Here is a 15,251-nt window from a genome sequence, read left to right on the forward strand (position 1 = left end):
ACATTTCTTCTATTTAAAATATATTCAAGTGAATAATAATTGACGAATTTGAAACATTTAATCAGGTTTGGCGTTTCCGCTTTCAATAAAAAGTAAAAACAGACAAAAGCAAGTTTTTAAAAGCATAAAATATCTTCTTTAATTGTCCAAGACGAAGTTGTTATTTGTACTGCCTCTTCTTAGTTCTGTCACCAAGTTGTAAAGTTGCTCTGATAGCGCCACCTGGTGGAAAGATGCACATAATGACAACCACAACGTTGTGTTCCGACGGCTCTGGTTCAGACAACACATTTCCGAAGGATTTGCTTACCGTGTAAGAATCCGGCTTTTGGAGCCGCTTATGTCGAGGGTGAAGGCTCTGGAGGGAGTCCTGGACGTGGGCTTTTGTCTCTGCAGCAGTCCTAAGAGGTTGTGTCACCTTAAAAGTTTAAACGTTATTTTGAAAATGCAGGTTACTGTCACGATACGCCTTCAGTCATCCGCGCTTAACCGTGGCTAAAATGAAAAAGTACAGATTTTCGTCAAATATTGCACAGCGGCCTTCCGCGAAGAAAATCACAGACGTTGATTCATGGGAAATGTTAAATTCTCAATTTCAGGTTTATTTTGATACTCACGAATTTAGTTCAACTGGTCTCCTGGCAGGTACTCGTAAGAGAGAGCATATCGTTTGGATGAAAAAGACTAAAAGCTAGCTAGCTATTTGATATCTATTTGCTATCTAGCTAGCGAGCTTTCTATCTATTTGAGTAACTTCGGGGGTGAGTGAACGGTGGTGTGTGTGGCTGCCGCTGCTCACCCACAGAAAAACTGATCCTGTGACTGTGAAGTGACCGTGAGAATTTGTAAAGGCGCTCAGAAATTAAATGTATTATTATTATTATCACCTTCCCTTTCCTGCCATTTGAAACATTTTAGAGTTCTTTTTTTTTCGCTGGTAGAAAAATACAATAATAATAATACATTTCATTTATAAGCATCTTTCAAAACTCTCAAGGTCACTTTACAGTCACAGGATAAAGTTTCTCTGGGTGAGCAGCGGCAGCCACATGCGCCAGCGTTCACTCAACACCGAAGTAACTCAAATATATAGAAAGCTAGCTAGCTAGCTAGCTAATGGATGGCAAACAAATAGTGAATAGATAGCCAGATAGTGAAACAAATAGTGAATAGATAGCCAGATAGCCAACAGCTAGCCAGCTAGACAGGTTACAGCCAATCAGCTAGACAGCTAATAGCTAGCTAGCTAGCTCATGGATAGCAAATAAATAGCGAATAGATAGCCAGATAGCCAACAGCTAGCCAGTTAGACAGTTTACAGCCAGTCAGCTAGAAAGCTAATAGCTAGCCAGCTAGCTAGCTAATGGATGACAAATAAACAGCGAATAGATAGCCAACAGCTAGCCGGTTTACAGCCTGTCAGCTTGACAGCTAATAGCTAGCTAGCTAGCTAATGGATAGCAAATAAATAGCGAATAGATAGCCAACAGGTAGCCAAGATAAACGGTGTTTGCTTTCCTCTTCGGTCTTTTTGTTCCCAGGATTTAGGTTTTGATTCTATTTTCTAGAGTTAATGTTTTTTAAAACAAATAGAATGAAAGATTATGTAAAACAAATTATGAGATTCATTTATGCGAAATGAAGATTAGCTGAGACTATCGCCCAACCGATCCATCCTTGCAAAAAATGCAAAATGGATGGTTCCACCCGGTAGGACTCGTCGGACAACTGTGTGACTTCAGTCTTTGTGACTTCCAATCCTAGTGAAACTGTGGTCACAATCCCCTGGGGGTCATTCTTCAAAGCCAAAATGGGGCCACGATTGTACGTTATGCTAAATTCACGAGCAAGATACACACACACCTTGCCTTTGGTAAACATTTGCTGGCGTAGGCAAATGACCTGAGCTGGAACGACAGACACAGGGGCGCCATCGACGGCCAGGGGATGGCATCTGAGATGACATCCGGGCTTCGGCGGCGGTTCCGTCGTCAGACACAACAGGTCCAAAAATGGATGCCCTGTACAAAGTTGAAATTGCCAGAAAATACCCATTGTTGATGTCAACCGGCGTAGCGACATTACTAAAACATCAAATCCATTCATGAAATGGTCAACAATGACAACAAAAAGCTTGATTACAATTGATGCGAAGTTGATTTCCTGATTTGCAACGGATACGATCAATATGGAGGGAATTGTCATGTTAGGGTGTGAAAGTCTTTTTTTTTATGGCGGGCCACATTGTAGTTACGGTTTCCTCTTGGGGGGTCGCACTGAATTTGGGGAAGCCATTAGAATGTTTTATCCCCTCCACATATTATATACAGAGCGCACAACAAATTAATGAATAAGTAGTTTTCAAATCCGAAGTCCAAAATAATGACTGTTTTTGTGGTTTATATGTGACAATTTGTAATGTTGGTACGTTAGCAAGACTAATAAAGGCAAATCCAATCCAATCCAATCCAATCATGGAATTTCACGTTTGATTTGCTATCGCGGGCCAAATAAAATGATGTCGCGGGACAGATTTGGCCTTGACTTTGATATCTGTGATGTAAGGGATTAGCCAGCGAGCTGAACACAAAGAGAGCTTGCTAGCTCGCTCGCTAGCTAGGTAACTCAATCGCTAGCTGGCGAGCTAGCTCGATCGCTAGATTGTGAGCTGGCTCGATCCCTAGATAGAAAGCTAGCTCAATCGCTAGTGAGCTCCCTTGCGAGTAAAGCCCTTGATTTTGAAACCTGTGGTATAAGCCTCGTTAGCTAGCTGAATCGCTAGCTAGCAAGCTAGCTCACTTGTTATCTAGCTGAATCGCAAGCTAGCGAACTAACACGCTTGTTAGCTAGCTGAATCGTTAACTCGATCGCTAGTTAGCTTGCTAGCTCGAATGCTAGCTAGCGAGCTAGCTCAATCGCTAGCTAGCTCACTAGCTCGCTCCTTAGCTAGCGAGGCCCTTGACTTTGACACCTGTGGTTTAAATGGAAGGAATAAAGTATGAAACCTTCAAGTCTCGCAAAAATGATCGAATAAAATACCGTATTTTCCAGTGTATAAAGTGCACCCAAAAGCCTTGATTTTCTTCCAAAGATGCCCCGGCGCCTTATACGCAGGTTGGTGCGCCTTCAATGAGAAGTAAGACTGTCAGCAGCCACCGACTCAATTTCCCGCTATACAAAAAGTAGTGCGTAACCCCAGCATCTACTGTAGCGCTTTATAATGCGGTGTGCCTTATATTTGGAAACTTTCATATATTTATACAGTATATTATATTTGAAAAACATTTGTCATTCATTGAAGGTTTGCCTTATAGTGCCTTATGTATGGAAAAGTTTGAAAATACACCATTCATTGGGGGTGCCCCTTTTACTGTCCGGTACACCGTATACACCTGAAAATACGGTATTTCCCGACTCACCACCGCTGCCATTCAATAACTATGTTTACCGTCAGCATCAATTAGCCTGTAGACGCTTTTCCTTCCTGGGACGGTGCTCTTCTCTGGATCTTCACTGATCTTCATCCTGGGTTTACCCCGGACCTCCACAAGCTAGCAAACAGCAACACGGTCACCATGGGAAAATCAATCCAGAATTTTCCGGCGACGATTTTCAAAGTCTACCTTATAAACACATCCCAGCGACGGTTGTTTCGTGCAAGTGACCAGATGCGTTCCGACGCCCACCACGTCAATCTCATTCTCCTGAGGCAATAATCAAAACGTTGGAGACAGAGAAATACAGAAAGATGACTGGTCCTTTCAAACTTTGCGGCATTGACCTTTTGATTGAATTCCACCATAGTTTGCTCTGAGATGTTGTTGCTCCCGACGATGATCACCGAATCAAAAGCTGAGGTTGAGAAACTAACAACGACAAAGTGAGGCGAGCGCCGGATCAAAAAAACTATTCCCCCGCGGTTTTCGTCGGCGCCTCACTCACTGCTCGCCGCAGAGTCTCAGGACACGACGGACATCCAGCGATTGCTTACAGAGGTCGCCGCTGTCTAGGCGAAGTCCCACAGGGCGATAACCGAGTTCGAACAGCGCCAAGGCCACCGCGCAGAAGTTCACCAGGCCGCTGCTAGAAAGAAACCACATATAATGGCGCGTTACTACCATCTAGTCATGACTCAGAATCATCAGAATCATCTTTCGTGGCCAGGTATGTAGAACATAAATGGAATTCAGAACCACAATTGGAAAATTTGCAATTTGGGTTACTGTTTAGAACAGGCCTGGCCAACCCGCGGCTCCCGAGTTGCATGCGGCTTTGGCTGATTTTATGCGGCTCTTAAAGGACAACCGACGCCACAAGTTGTGTCCATAATTTTTTAAATCACTTCAAATGACTTCTACGGACTCACGCTGATTATTCCCAAAGTCTTGTTTTTGAGTCGGTGACGATACCTACCATGACGTCACGGTAGGTATCGTTACTGACCGAGAAAGCGACACACAATGCATTTTGCGGTACTTTGTTTGGTCTGAAAACTTCGTGTTGATCCGTGTTGATGGCGAAATTAGAAGGAAAACACACAAATAACGCGATGGTGAATTGTGTGTTGCACCAAGACAACTATTTGATATTCGCTGACACATATTCCCAGCAGACAAATCAGCCCATTTCCAACGGAGTTTGGGTGCCATTTTCTCCATTTTCTGAGACGCTACACATCGGTCCTGATGCCTCAAATGGACCCAGAAGAACTTCTTCAATCGATTGCAAATAATTGATGCTTTCCTCTTCAGAACTATTTGAATCATATTCATAACTGGATGAGTAACAAGAAAGCATATCCGAATCTGAAGCCATTGTTTTGATTCTCGAGCAAGGCAAGACGTCTTGGCGTGACATCACGAACTGGGGGCGTGACTTTCTGAAAATGCCCAATTCGCAGCTCAATTTTTGCAGTTTTAGCACACTTTAAGCCATTTTTTATTGGTGTTTTGCATTTGACTAAAAATATCAGCCTGCGTGTTTTGGGTATTTTAGATGCTATAAAACGATTTTCTGATGTCAGTTAGGAAACAAAAAAATGGTGACGGTTGCAAGCGCCAGATGACAAGCGTAAAAAATTTTTAGCGCTGGCGCTGCCATTCATCCTCTCTGTACCGTAATTTCACGAACAAAGCGCGCTGCACATTTTGGACAAGATTTAAGACTTTTCAGTGCGCCTGACAGTGGTGAAGACTTTTAAGTGCACCTTATAGTCGTGAAAATACGATATCTAGCGGACCATGTGACGTTAACACGCATGTGCGTGAGATGAAAATCAATCATTTATGTCGTAAAGCACGGGTGGCCAACCAGTCAGAGACAAATTGTTTACGTGTGTCAAATTCATTCTCAAAATGGCAGGGAAAAAAATGCACAGCAAAACGAAAATATGAAGATGAACACAGGATGTTTGTAACAGAGTGGGAGAGTTTTTATTTTTTTATTGAGCGTAAAATCACCTTTCATCACTTTGCTGCTGTGAAATGTAAATTTCTCCACTGTGAGACTAATAAAGGCATATCCAATCCAATCCAAAAGCAAGTCATTCTGCCTTATATGTATCATGATCTGGTTGGCGACCAACAGGGGGCGCTGTCGGCCCCGCCTACACCTGCACAGGTGCTGGTCGTCCCGATCAGATTGGCAACCAGCGGGTAGCGACGTCAGCCCTGCCTGCAGCCTCGCAGGTGCTGGTCGTTATAATCACTGACACTTAAAAGGACACCCGGCACGACCATCCGGTGCCGGTTCATTGTTTGTTTGCTGCATGCATTGTGTACGTGTTTGTTTAACCTTGGCGGACTTTTACTTTTGGTCTTCTTTTGATACTTTGTATTTTTTCCATTCAGATGATTTTGATGTTTTACATTTTGTTTCCAGCTGACCTTTATTTTAATACAATTTGTCAAACAACCTCCTGCTCCTTCCTGCCATCACCACCTCGCAAACCCTGACAATATGCCAGGCGTCATTGGAGCATTTCAAAGCGTCAAATCTTCAGCGCCACTTTAGCTCACTCGACGCGAACGTCAAACAAGAATTCCCCAAAGGGACTGAACTTCGCAAGCAAAAGTTGGTCACTTTGAAAACTCAGACAGAAAAGCAGATAATTTTTTTCCAAAATTTTACAAAGCACCCAGAGACCGTAACGCTTGCATCATACCAACTGGCTTGGAACGTTGCACAGGCTAAAAAGCCATACAACGAAGGGGAGTTTATTAAGAAATGCCTCAGTGACACTGTTGAAATCTTGTCTCCTGAAAACGACAAACTAAAACAAATGGTAGCAGATGTCCGACTGTCCCGCCACACTGTTGAACGTAGAATATCAGACATTAGCACCACTATTGAATCACAGCTGCACTCTGACCTTCAAGCATGTTTAGTTTTAGTGTCGCATTGGATGAAAGTTGTGACATACAGGACAAGCCTCAGTTAGCAATATTTGCACGGTCTGTGACAAAGGATTGTGTGATCAAAGAAAAACTCTTTGATATTGTGCCATTAAAAGACCCGTGGCATAGATGTGAAGGACACAATTATGGCTACATTTGCGAAAGCAAATCTGCCCATACCAAAACTGACTGCGATAGCCACGGATGGAGCATTCGCCATGATCGGATCTGTGAATGGGCTTGTGGGGCTGTTCAAAGCTGTCCAAACGTTTCCTGCGTTTTGGAATTTCCACTGCATCATCCACATGGAGCAACTCGTGTCTAAATCATTGAATTTAGAGAAGGTCATGAAGCCTGTGATGGAAATCGTCAACTACATCCGCACTCATGCGCTTCATCACAGACAATTCAGGAATCTCATCGCTGAGCTGGACCAAGTTGACCTGCCGCTGCACTGCACTGTGAGGTGGCTGTCAAAAGGCAAAGTACTCTCTTGCTTTTTTGAGCTGTTGGATGCCGTGAAACTGTTCATGGAAGAGAAAGACAAGGACTATCCCGTGCTCCAGGACCACGAGTGGATTATGGATCTGGCTTTTTTGGTCGACATGTTCTGTCACTTGGACAAACTGAACCTTACCCTGCAGGGTAAGTCAAAAGTTCTGCCTGACTTGGTGCAAAGTGTGTTTGCGTTTGTCAACAAACTGAAGCTAATCAGGGTGCATATTCAAAAGGGGGATTTAACACATTTTTCCACTCTGCTAAAAGCCAGCGGGCAAGTCACCAGCACCGCCCTAAATAAGCAAAGAGCTGGATATGCAACACTTGTTGAAAACCAGTACGAAAACTTTGTGACCCGATTCCGTGATCTACAACTGAAAAGGCCACAGATTACGTTCCTTGTCGACCCGTTTAATGCAGAGACGGACTGTTTGAAAGCCCCGCTAGTCACAGAGGAAGTTGCGGCTGAGTTAGAGATGATCGATCTTTGTGAGGAAGATCAATTGAAACCTGCTTGAGGGGAAGGGACCATTGAGTTCTGGAAACGCGTGCCAATGGAAAAATACCCCAATGTCAAACCGGCTGCGCTTAAGATACTGTCAATGTTTGGGTCAACATACGTCTGAGAGTCTGTGAAATCAAAGCATCGATCGGTTCTGACTGACACTCATGTAAAAGAATTGCTTCGAGTGGCAACAACAGAATGCAAGCCAGATTTAATGAAGATTGTCCAAGACAAAGAATGCCAGAAGTCCCACGAAGCAACATGCACGCTATTGTAAAATATTATATATTTTCTTGTGGACTTTGTTGAACTGAGTTTGCGTGTCTAAAGACACTGTTCTTTGTTGCCTGTGGTTTTAGTACTCTAGGAGTCAATATCCAATATATTTGTTGATTTTGTATTTAAAATGTGATATTTATAATAAATCTGGGTGAGCTCAGGTCTGTGTGTGTGAGGGATGGGGCGATGGGGTGTTCATGTGTGCCCATGTTTATGATGTGGCTCTTTGCAGTAACATAGTAAAAAATGTGTCTCTTAGTCTCTGACTAGTTGGCCACCCCTGGTTTAGAGAGTGTTTTCAATCACAGAAACTATAATTCCTCATGAGTAAAAAAGATTGGGTGTTTTTGTGGAAAGAATCAAACACCTTTGAAGTAAAGATTCGAGTTCTTTGCCCTACAATCAGGACTGGCTACTTTTGAATTACGTCGGGGTCACCAATTGCTGGAGGAGATTAAGCAGCCATTGTCTGTAAATCATGTGTGTCCGGAATATTCTGCAAATAAACCCTTGGAAGGTACTGTTCAGTGACTCCAGCCTGTATTTGGATATCTAAATTCTTCGACATTGATGAATACAGTAAAGTCTCGTTATATCGATATCGGTTATATCGATAGTACGGCTTATTACGATACTATTTCTATGAACGCAAGGAGAAAATTACATGCGCGCAGGGTCGGATATATCGATAGTACCGGTTATATCGATATTTTTTTGAACTCCCGAGAATATCGATATAACGAGACTTTACTGTATTTATTTGTCTTTGTATTGGGGGGATACGGCTTGGGGATGGAGAGTCGTGTGTCTCGGGCATGCTTACGACAGATCGTGACATTGTTCATGAGACCCTGCTTTGACTCCCCGGCAGAGTGTCGGAATTACCAGGCAACGCTGTAGCTGTCAATCACCGGCAAGAAGTTGTGAGGGTAAGCGATGGCGTATGACAGGAAGGCGGCCATCTCGCCTTTGTGGATCTTCCCGGACTCCGCCCCTAAAAGCTTGCATACACGACCTAGCCAACCCTTGGTCAGTGAAATCAAGTCCACAGACTCTCGGTCCCCTTTCAAATCGACAAGGGTCTAATCGGAAGGGAAAAACTCTATATTAGTCGCTGAGCTTACGGACTGCGCCCCCCACCCCGAGACTCCTATGCGGAGGTCATTGGGTGCGACCAATCACTCACTTGCGGCGAGACTTCATCCAAGGAGGTGAAGGAGGTGACGTAGGAGTGCGCCATGGTGCCGGCAACGGGGACCCCGAACAGCAAACCAGCCTGGACGTTACTGGTGAGATCGAACCCTAATTGAGAGAATGGTGAGTCCATCTGTCAGAGGGGGGCAGAACGTGGGCTTCCGGGCAGCACTCACCCCCGATATACGAATATCTAGAAGCTGTCAGCCCTCCGTCAGGACCCTGGGCCCTTCGGAGGCCCATCTCCAGAAGTTTCCTGCGAGGTCCGGACGCCAGTCGGAAACGGGCGGCATTACAGCAAACCAGACTGAAAGAAAAATCCACAATATTCATAAATACCCCATTTTTTCCCACAATCATTAAAAATGTGTGTTGGTATTACCTGGCGTAGTTGACCAGGCAAAGCAAACTGGTCTCCAGGAGCTGGACCACAGCCAGCGGACCAGAAACCTCCATCAGAGGCTCCTGGGGAGAGTGCAGAGGAACTGGTTTAAGACCTCGGACCACCTTGACTGCCGTCACGCGAGGATCCTTCACCTCACCCGAGCAAAGACCACCGTGCCCTCGGGGACGGAGCGCAGGGTCACGTCGGAACAGTCGAGGCTTCGTAGGAACTGGAAGAAAACCGGGTCGGTCGCCGGCGGTAAAAGGGACCGTACAAAGTCCACATCTTCATCCAGAAAGTAGAAGAATAAAAATGTGATTGTTTGCGTTGATGGCCATCTGGTTACTATGTTACTGCAAAGAGCCACATCTTCTTGGAAGCAAAACTTAGCAGTGAACAAGAAACAACAAAAAAATTCAAGATCCTAAAAGCAAACAAAAAAGTCAAAGTGTCCTCACATGGTACAGAATTTTTTTTAATCACATGAAAAAAAATGGCAGAATTCAACAAAAGATTCAGTCTTCTGAATCGCAAGTCAAGACTCAACTGAAATTTGCCAACACTACAATTATGTCACTAATAATAATCTTCTTTTCCTTTCGGCTTTTCCCTTCAATAACAATAATAATAATAATAATAATAATAATAATAATAATAATAATAATAATAATAATAATAATAATAAAAATAATAATAATAATAATGATAATAATCATCATAATCGTAATCATCATAATAATCATAATAATAATAATATCTATTTTTTAAATAAAAAATTTGCAGTCTTAATGGGTTTGAGGATTTTTTATGGGGGGAGGGCGGTCCCGAACTTTTGCGAGTTTACGGACCGTTGGTACAGTTGACAGCAAAGCGGTCACTTATTGCTCGCCAGAGTTCAGCGACCGGGGTGGGGGTTTGGGTTAGGGAGGGGGGGTCGAAGGAGTTCGGAATCCGAAGTCTGCAAAGTCCCCGTCACGCGCGGCGAGGTGTTGCGTAATCCAAGAGAAACTTGGAAGCGCTCGACCCTCGACCCGACCCGACCCCTCGCCCTTACCCCCTCCTTCCACGTCAACATTGGCGTCGATTACTCGGCCCAAACTTTTTTTTGCCCACCTCGGTCCGTGAAGCGAAAGTGTCGGAGGAAGAGCAGACAGTCGTCGAGTCCGGCGAAGAGCGAAAAGGAGCCGCCGAAAGGGTTTTCCCTGAAGAACAGCTCGAACACGCAATTCTCGCGATGGCGCCCGGCGCGCCAGTAGCCGTAAATCATGGTGAACTGGTACAGGTCGGTCAGCAGGGGGGACACCCGCGCCGCCACTGATGCTGACCCCTCGGCGGACCCGCACGTGCTGCCGACAGGCGCTGCCATGTTTGTGCGAGCGGCTCGTTCCAAGTCCGCCGAGGAGGAGGGTCGCTGGGACTTGAAGTTCGCGGCGGCCGCTGGGCGTGTGCGCGCCCGCCCGGTGCAACCCCGACGCGCGCGCGTTTACTCTTCATGCTGACCCGATACGTCAACAGAAAAAATGGAAAATGGAACCCCACCCCCACCCCAAGCACCCCCCAGTCATGAAGCACACTCGGGAGAAGTCAATATGCAAGTGTGGACTCTGGTTTAAAGTTGTGCTTTCCCCAATCGCCACTAGAGGGCAGACATCTATCAGAAAAAGTATGGCGGGGGGGGGGCTAATGAAAATACAGTGAGACCTCAACTTACAAACACCTTATCTTACAAACTTTTCGTCTTAAGAACGTCAAATTTATTAAAAATAAACCTTATAATAAGCACTATTTTCATAATACACACCCACCACGGCTGGCGGATTGATCTTCGGCTGAAGCAGACGACGGAACAGGGCTCCGGCAAGCGCTACTTTGCACACCCCCTCTCATTGAATGCACACGTCGATTGCCTACTTGGAGCTTTTTGCTGATAATTTTACTATGATGGGACCGAAAAAAAACCACCACAGGCTTGTGTTCAGCCCAAGAAGACACAAAATAAAATCACCGCTGAGAAGAAGGAGATAATTGAAAAACACGAACGAGGTGTGCGTTTGTGTGATTTAGTAGCCGAGCACGGCTATGCTAAGTCAACTATTGCTGTGAGTAAAGCTATTTTATGCGAGAAAGCACGGCTAATTCACGCCGATATCGCCATGCGCCAATCTGGAAGTTCGGCACTTATTGAGGATTTTAAAGCCAGTAACGGTTCGAGAACATCTGAGGGCGAGGAGGGGAAGGCAATGTTGGCAAAGTGGAATCATGTGCAGGCTTTTACCGAACAGTTCCATCCAGAAAAGACTGGCTATGACAATCATCAACATGATGAACGATAATGTGATGCCTCAGCTTCGTAAGACCTTACAAGTCAGAAAGAAACAGGTGTCAATTAAGAGGTTTTAATCAGCGAAAATGATTAGGAGTCTCCAAAGAAAAAAGAAGAGAAGCCACACCATAGTTTAAGTGACCAACAGTCCTTATGGAAGGTGATTGTCCTTCCATAAGCCATCAACGACCATCAAAAAGGTAAATAAAACTTTATTTTACAACACAGTTTATTTCTTTAATTACAGTCCTCATGTAATGTGCCTCTCTTTGTGACTTTATTATACAATGCAGTGTATTTCTTTCATTACAATACAATAGCACATTCATTATACATAGAATAAGGTATGTTGTGTGTAGTTTTAAGGCTTATTTAGTTAAAAACTAATTATTCCCATTTTAATGGTTTCCTATGGGATTTTTTTTTTAGATACACACTTTTCGCCTTACACACTCTGTCTGGGAACCAATTAAGTTTGTAACTTGAGGTCTCACTGTAATACATTTAATTTCTAAGCGCCTTTCAAAACTCTCCAGGTCACTTTACAATCACAGAATGTTTTTACTATATGGGTGAGCAGCGGCAGCCACACTCGCCAGCGTTCACTCAACCCGGAAGTAACTCAAATGGATAGAAAGCTAGCTAGCTAAGAGATAGCTAATAATACTAATACATTTCATTTACAATCGCTCCGCAAAACTCTCTTTACATCAAAGTGACAAAATGATTGGAAAATGATCATAACTTAAAAAAAAAGTGTACAGTGAGACCTCGGCTTATGAACACCTTACCTTACGAACTTTTCGGTTTACGAACATCAAATTTATGAAAATTAAACCTACTTTTACGCACTACTTTTCACGATACACACCCACCACAGCTGGCGGAGTGATCTTCGGATGTGGCGGAGTGATCTTCGGATCTTCGGCGGAAGCACACGACCGAACAGCACACCTGCCGGCGCACCTTTCCACACCCCCTCTCTCTGAATTCACACTTCGATTGCCTCCGAGGAGCTTTTTTGCAGATAATTTTACTATTAAGAAATGAATGCAAGATGATCCCCTCATAATCACTGTCGAGGAGAAGAAGGAGATCATTGAGAAACACGAACGAGGTGTGCGTTTGTGGCGTCACATGTGCAAACCGCGGCTGTCGTGAATCTCAGCCTGACACATCTCTCACGCTGTGTGTCACTTCCCTTAGAATAACTTTCTACGACCATTCTACAAATAAAGAGCCCGGTGCCAATATGCTAATTCCACCATTGCGACCATCCTTCGCCTAAAAGCTTTACACAATGGCGTTATTTAGTCTATGCTTTCACGTGACTAATGACGCCGAAATTGTCACGTGCGAGTTGACAGCTGGGGCGGGGTCCGCCGCTCGCGACCGCCGCCATCCGAAGAAGACACTTCAATTTCATTTCATTTCAACGAGTCGCTGTCACCTCACCAGTGACATGATTACGACGCCTCGCGCCTCGCTGTGTCTTGCGCTGGCAAGTTCAAGAGTTTGCTTTGCCCGAGGAAATTGTTAGCCGCGATCGCGTAAGTTTGGTGCTTTTCGGGATCGCGAATGTGCTGGACGGATCGCCCCGCCCGCCTTCTTTTGTCGCGTTTTATTCCGCGTCCGTGGAATCATCGAACTTGCGCCTTTTGTTGTAATAAAATCTCTGCCAGCACCTACGGGACTCGAAGTGGATGCAGATGACATCGAAGAGCTTGTTGCTGACGATAATTAGGTCCTCAATACAGAGCATTTGATTTGCCTTCAAGAGGACAAGCAGAAGCAAGCTATTAAGGAATTGTCATCTGAGGGTGAGGAGCAGGAGATGGCTGCAGCATCAAGTGAGAGCAAGTGGGATGATGTGCAAGCTTTTATTGAACATCCAGAAAAGACTGTGGCATCATCAACATGATGAATGATAATGTGATGCCTCAGTTTCGTAAGACCTTACAAGTCAGAAAGCAACAGGTGTCAATTAAGAGCCATCAACGACCATCACAAATGTAAATAAAGTGACTTTATTATACAGTGCAGTGTATTTCTTTCATTACAAAACAATAGCACATTTATTATACATAGAATAAGGTATATTGTGTGTAGTTTTAAGGCTTATTTAGTTGAAAATTATATTTTATGGAGACCTGGGAACGGATTATTCTCATTTTAATGGTTTCCTATGGGAATTTTTTTGGGGGATACACACTTTTCGCCTTACACACTCTGTCTGGGAACCAATTAAGTACGTAAGCCAAGGTCTCAGTGTATTTCAAATTCAAGTTTCTGATAATAGCTACCCTTTAGCAGAGTTAGCACATCTTTACATTTGTTCACATAACTTTGGTGGCTAATATGAGGAATATCTCAGTTGTATTTGCTTTAAAAAAAGATGTATATACTTCTAAGAAGGGTTTTGAATGAAAAAAATGAGGGCCGTGGTCAATTTTCTTCCAGCCTCCATTGTAAAATGAAGAATGTCTGGCCCGCATGTCGAATAGATACATTTGGCAGTCGCGCTGTTAGCTGCGTGTGCTAAGTGCTGCCATCTAGAGGCTCAATTACAAATAGCAAATCGAGCCACCCCATTTTATTTTCATTCTAAAATGGTGATTTTCTATTTTTTGGTAAACTCTAAAATGGCGATTTTATTTATTTTTTCTTTTTTTTTTACCTAAAATGGGGATTTTCAATTTTTTTTATTCTACAATGGCGATTTTCAATTTTTTGATTTTCTAAAATGGCGATTTTCAAATTAAAAACATCTAAAATGTTGATTTTCTATTTTTTAATCTAAAATGGTGGTTTTCTTTTTTTTCTAAAAATGGTCACTTTATTTTTTCTAAAATGGTCATTTTCAAATTTTTAAAAACTAGTTCTAAATTTTTTTTCATCTAAATGATGATTTTCTATTTTTTCAAAAATTTTCACATACACTAGCGTGAACCCTCATTTATCGCGGGAGATACGTTCCAAAAATAGCCTGCGGTAGGTGAAATCCACGAAATACAATGTAGTCAGCTTTTTTTAAAATTTTATATTAAAATGCAAAACTGTACATAGTGCAGAATGAAACAAAAAATAAATCCTCTTTTTTTAATAGTTTAAAGAACGGTGTTGTGAAAAAATATTTTGCTGATGCGCCTATTCGGCTTGACTCCACTGCGCTGTAGCATCTTTTTCTACTGAAAGAGTCTTTCTCCGAGAGAAGAACATTATCAGTAGTTGTTGGCACTCTTTCTGTTTGTTTGTTTGCACATCTGCATGCCATTAATGAAAAAAATAACTTTTTTTCCCCTGAAAAAAAATCCGCGATGCACTGAAGCTGCAATAAGTGAACTGCGAAGTAGCGAGGGATATACTATATTTAAAAACAAATAATAAAATGCCGATTTTTGTTTTTTTTTCTAAAATTCTGATTTTCTATTTGTTTAAATTTTCTGAAATGGTGATTTTTTTAAATAAAGGAGCAATGACTTATGTAACAATGTTACAAAAAAAAATGTACACATAAACACACACACGCCGATACACATTCACATACATATAATCACAAACACACTTACAGTTATACAAATACACGTAAATACACGTACGTGCAGATACACGCACACACTCACGCACACGCATGCACACTGTCGTTGGAAGGAATCGATGAGGCCACACCCA

General features: G+C 43.1%; 1 protein-coding gene across 2 annotated transcripts; it reads right to left on the reverse strand.

The window, feature by feature from the left end:
- Positions 1-39: 39 nt before the first annotated feature.
- On the reverse strand, positions 40-10,749 carry naprt (nicotinate phosphoribosyltransferase). 2 transcript variants are annotated; one of them, XM_089000056.1, is made up of 13 exons: positions 10,370-10,749; positions 9,414-9,541; positions 9,254-9,336; positions 9,048-9,178; positions 8,864-8,979; positions 8,563-8,759; positions 3,943-4,080; positions 3,782-3,866; positions 3,624-3,704; positions 3,449-3,551; positions 1,864-2,021; positions 311-418; positions 40-222 (listed from the first exon to the last, which is right to left on the reverse strand). In XM_089000056.1, the coding sequence occupies exons 1-13, from the start codon at positions 10,620-10,622 to the stop codon at positions 139-141; spliced, it is 1,665 nt and encodes a 554-aa protein (XP_088856182.1). In that variant the 5' UTR covers positions 10,623-10,749; the 3' UTR covers positions 40-138. The 2 variants fall into 2 exon arrangements, with proteins under 2 accessions (XP_088856182.1, XP_088856181.1); XM_089000055.1 differs by having other exon boundaries at positions 3,943-4,083; positions 10,370-10,747.
- Between the last annotated feature and the right edge of the window lie 4,502 nt (positions 10,750-15,251).

This window comes from Hippocampus bargibanti, linkage group LG07 (genome assembly GCF_051943395.1).
Source record: "Hippocampus bargibanti isolate YZ-2025 linkage group LG07, ASM5194339v1, whole genome shotgun sequence".
NCBI classification, from domain to species: domain Eukaryota; kingdom Metazoa; phylum Chordata; class Actinopteri; order Syngnathiformes; family Syngnathidae; genus Hippocampus; species Hippocampus bargibanti.

Bases quoted from the DNA above. Each gene is read 5' to 3' on its own strand.
- naprt (XM_089000055.1), bottom strand. From the start codon at position 10,622: ATGGCAGCGCCTGTCGGCAGCACGTGCGGGTCCGCCGAGGGGTCAGCA. The intron at 3,867-3,942 runs GTGAGTGAGGCG...TGTCGTTGTTAG, and splicing joins CTGAGACTCTGCGGCGAGCA to TTTCTCAACCTCAGCTTTTG. The intron at 223-310 runs GTAAGCAAATCC...TCTTTCCACCAG, and splicing joins AAAAGCCGGATTCTTACACG to GTGGCGCTATCAGAGCAACT.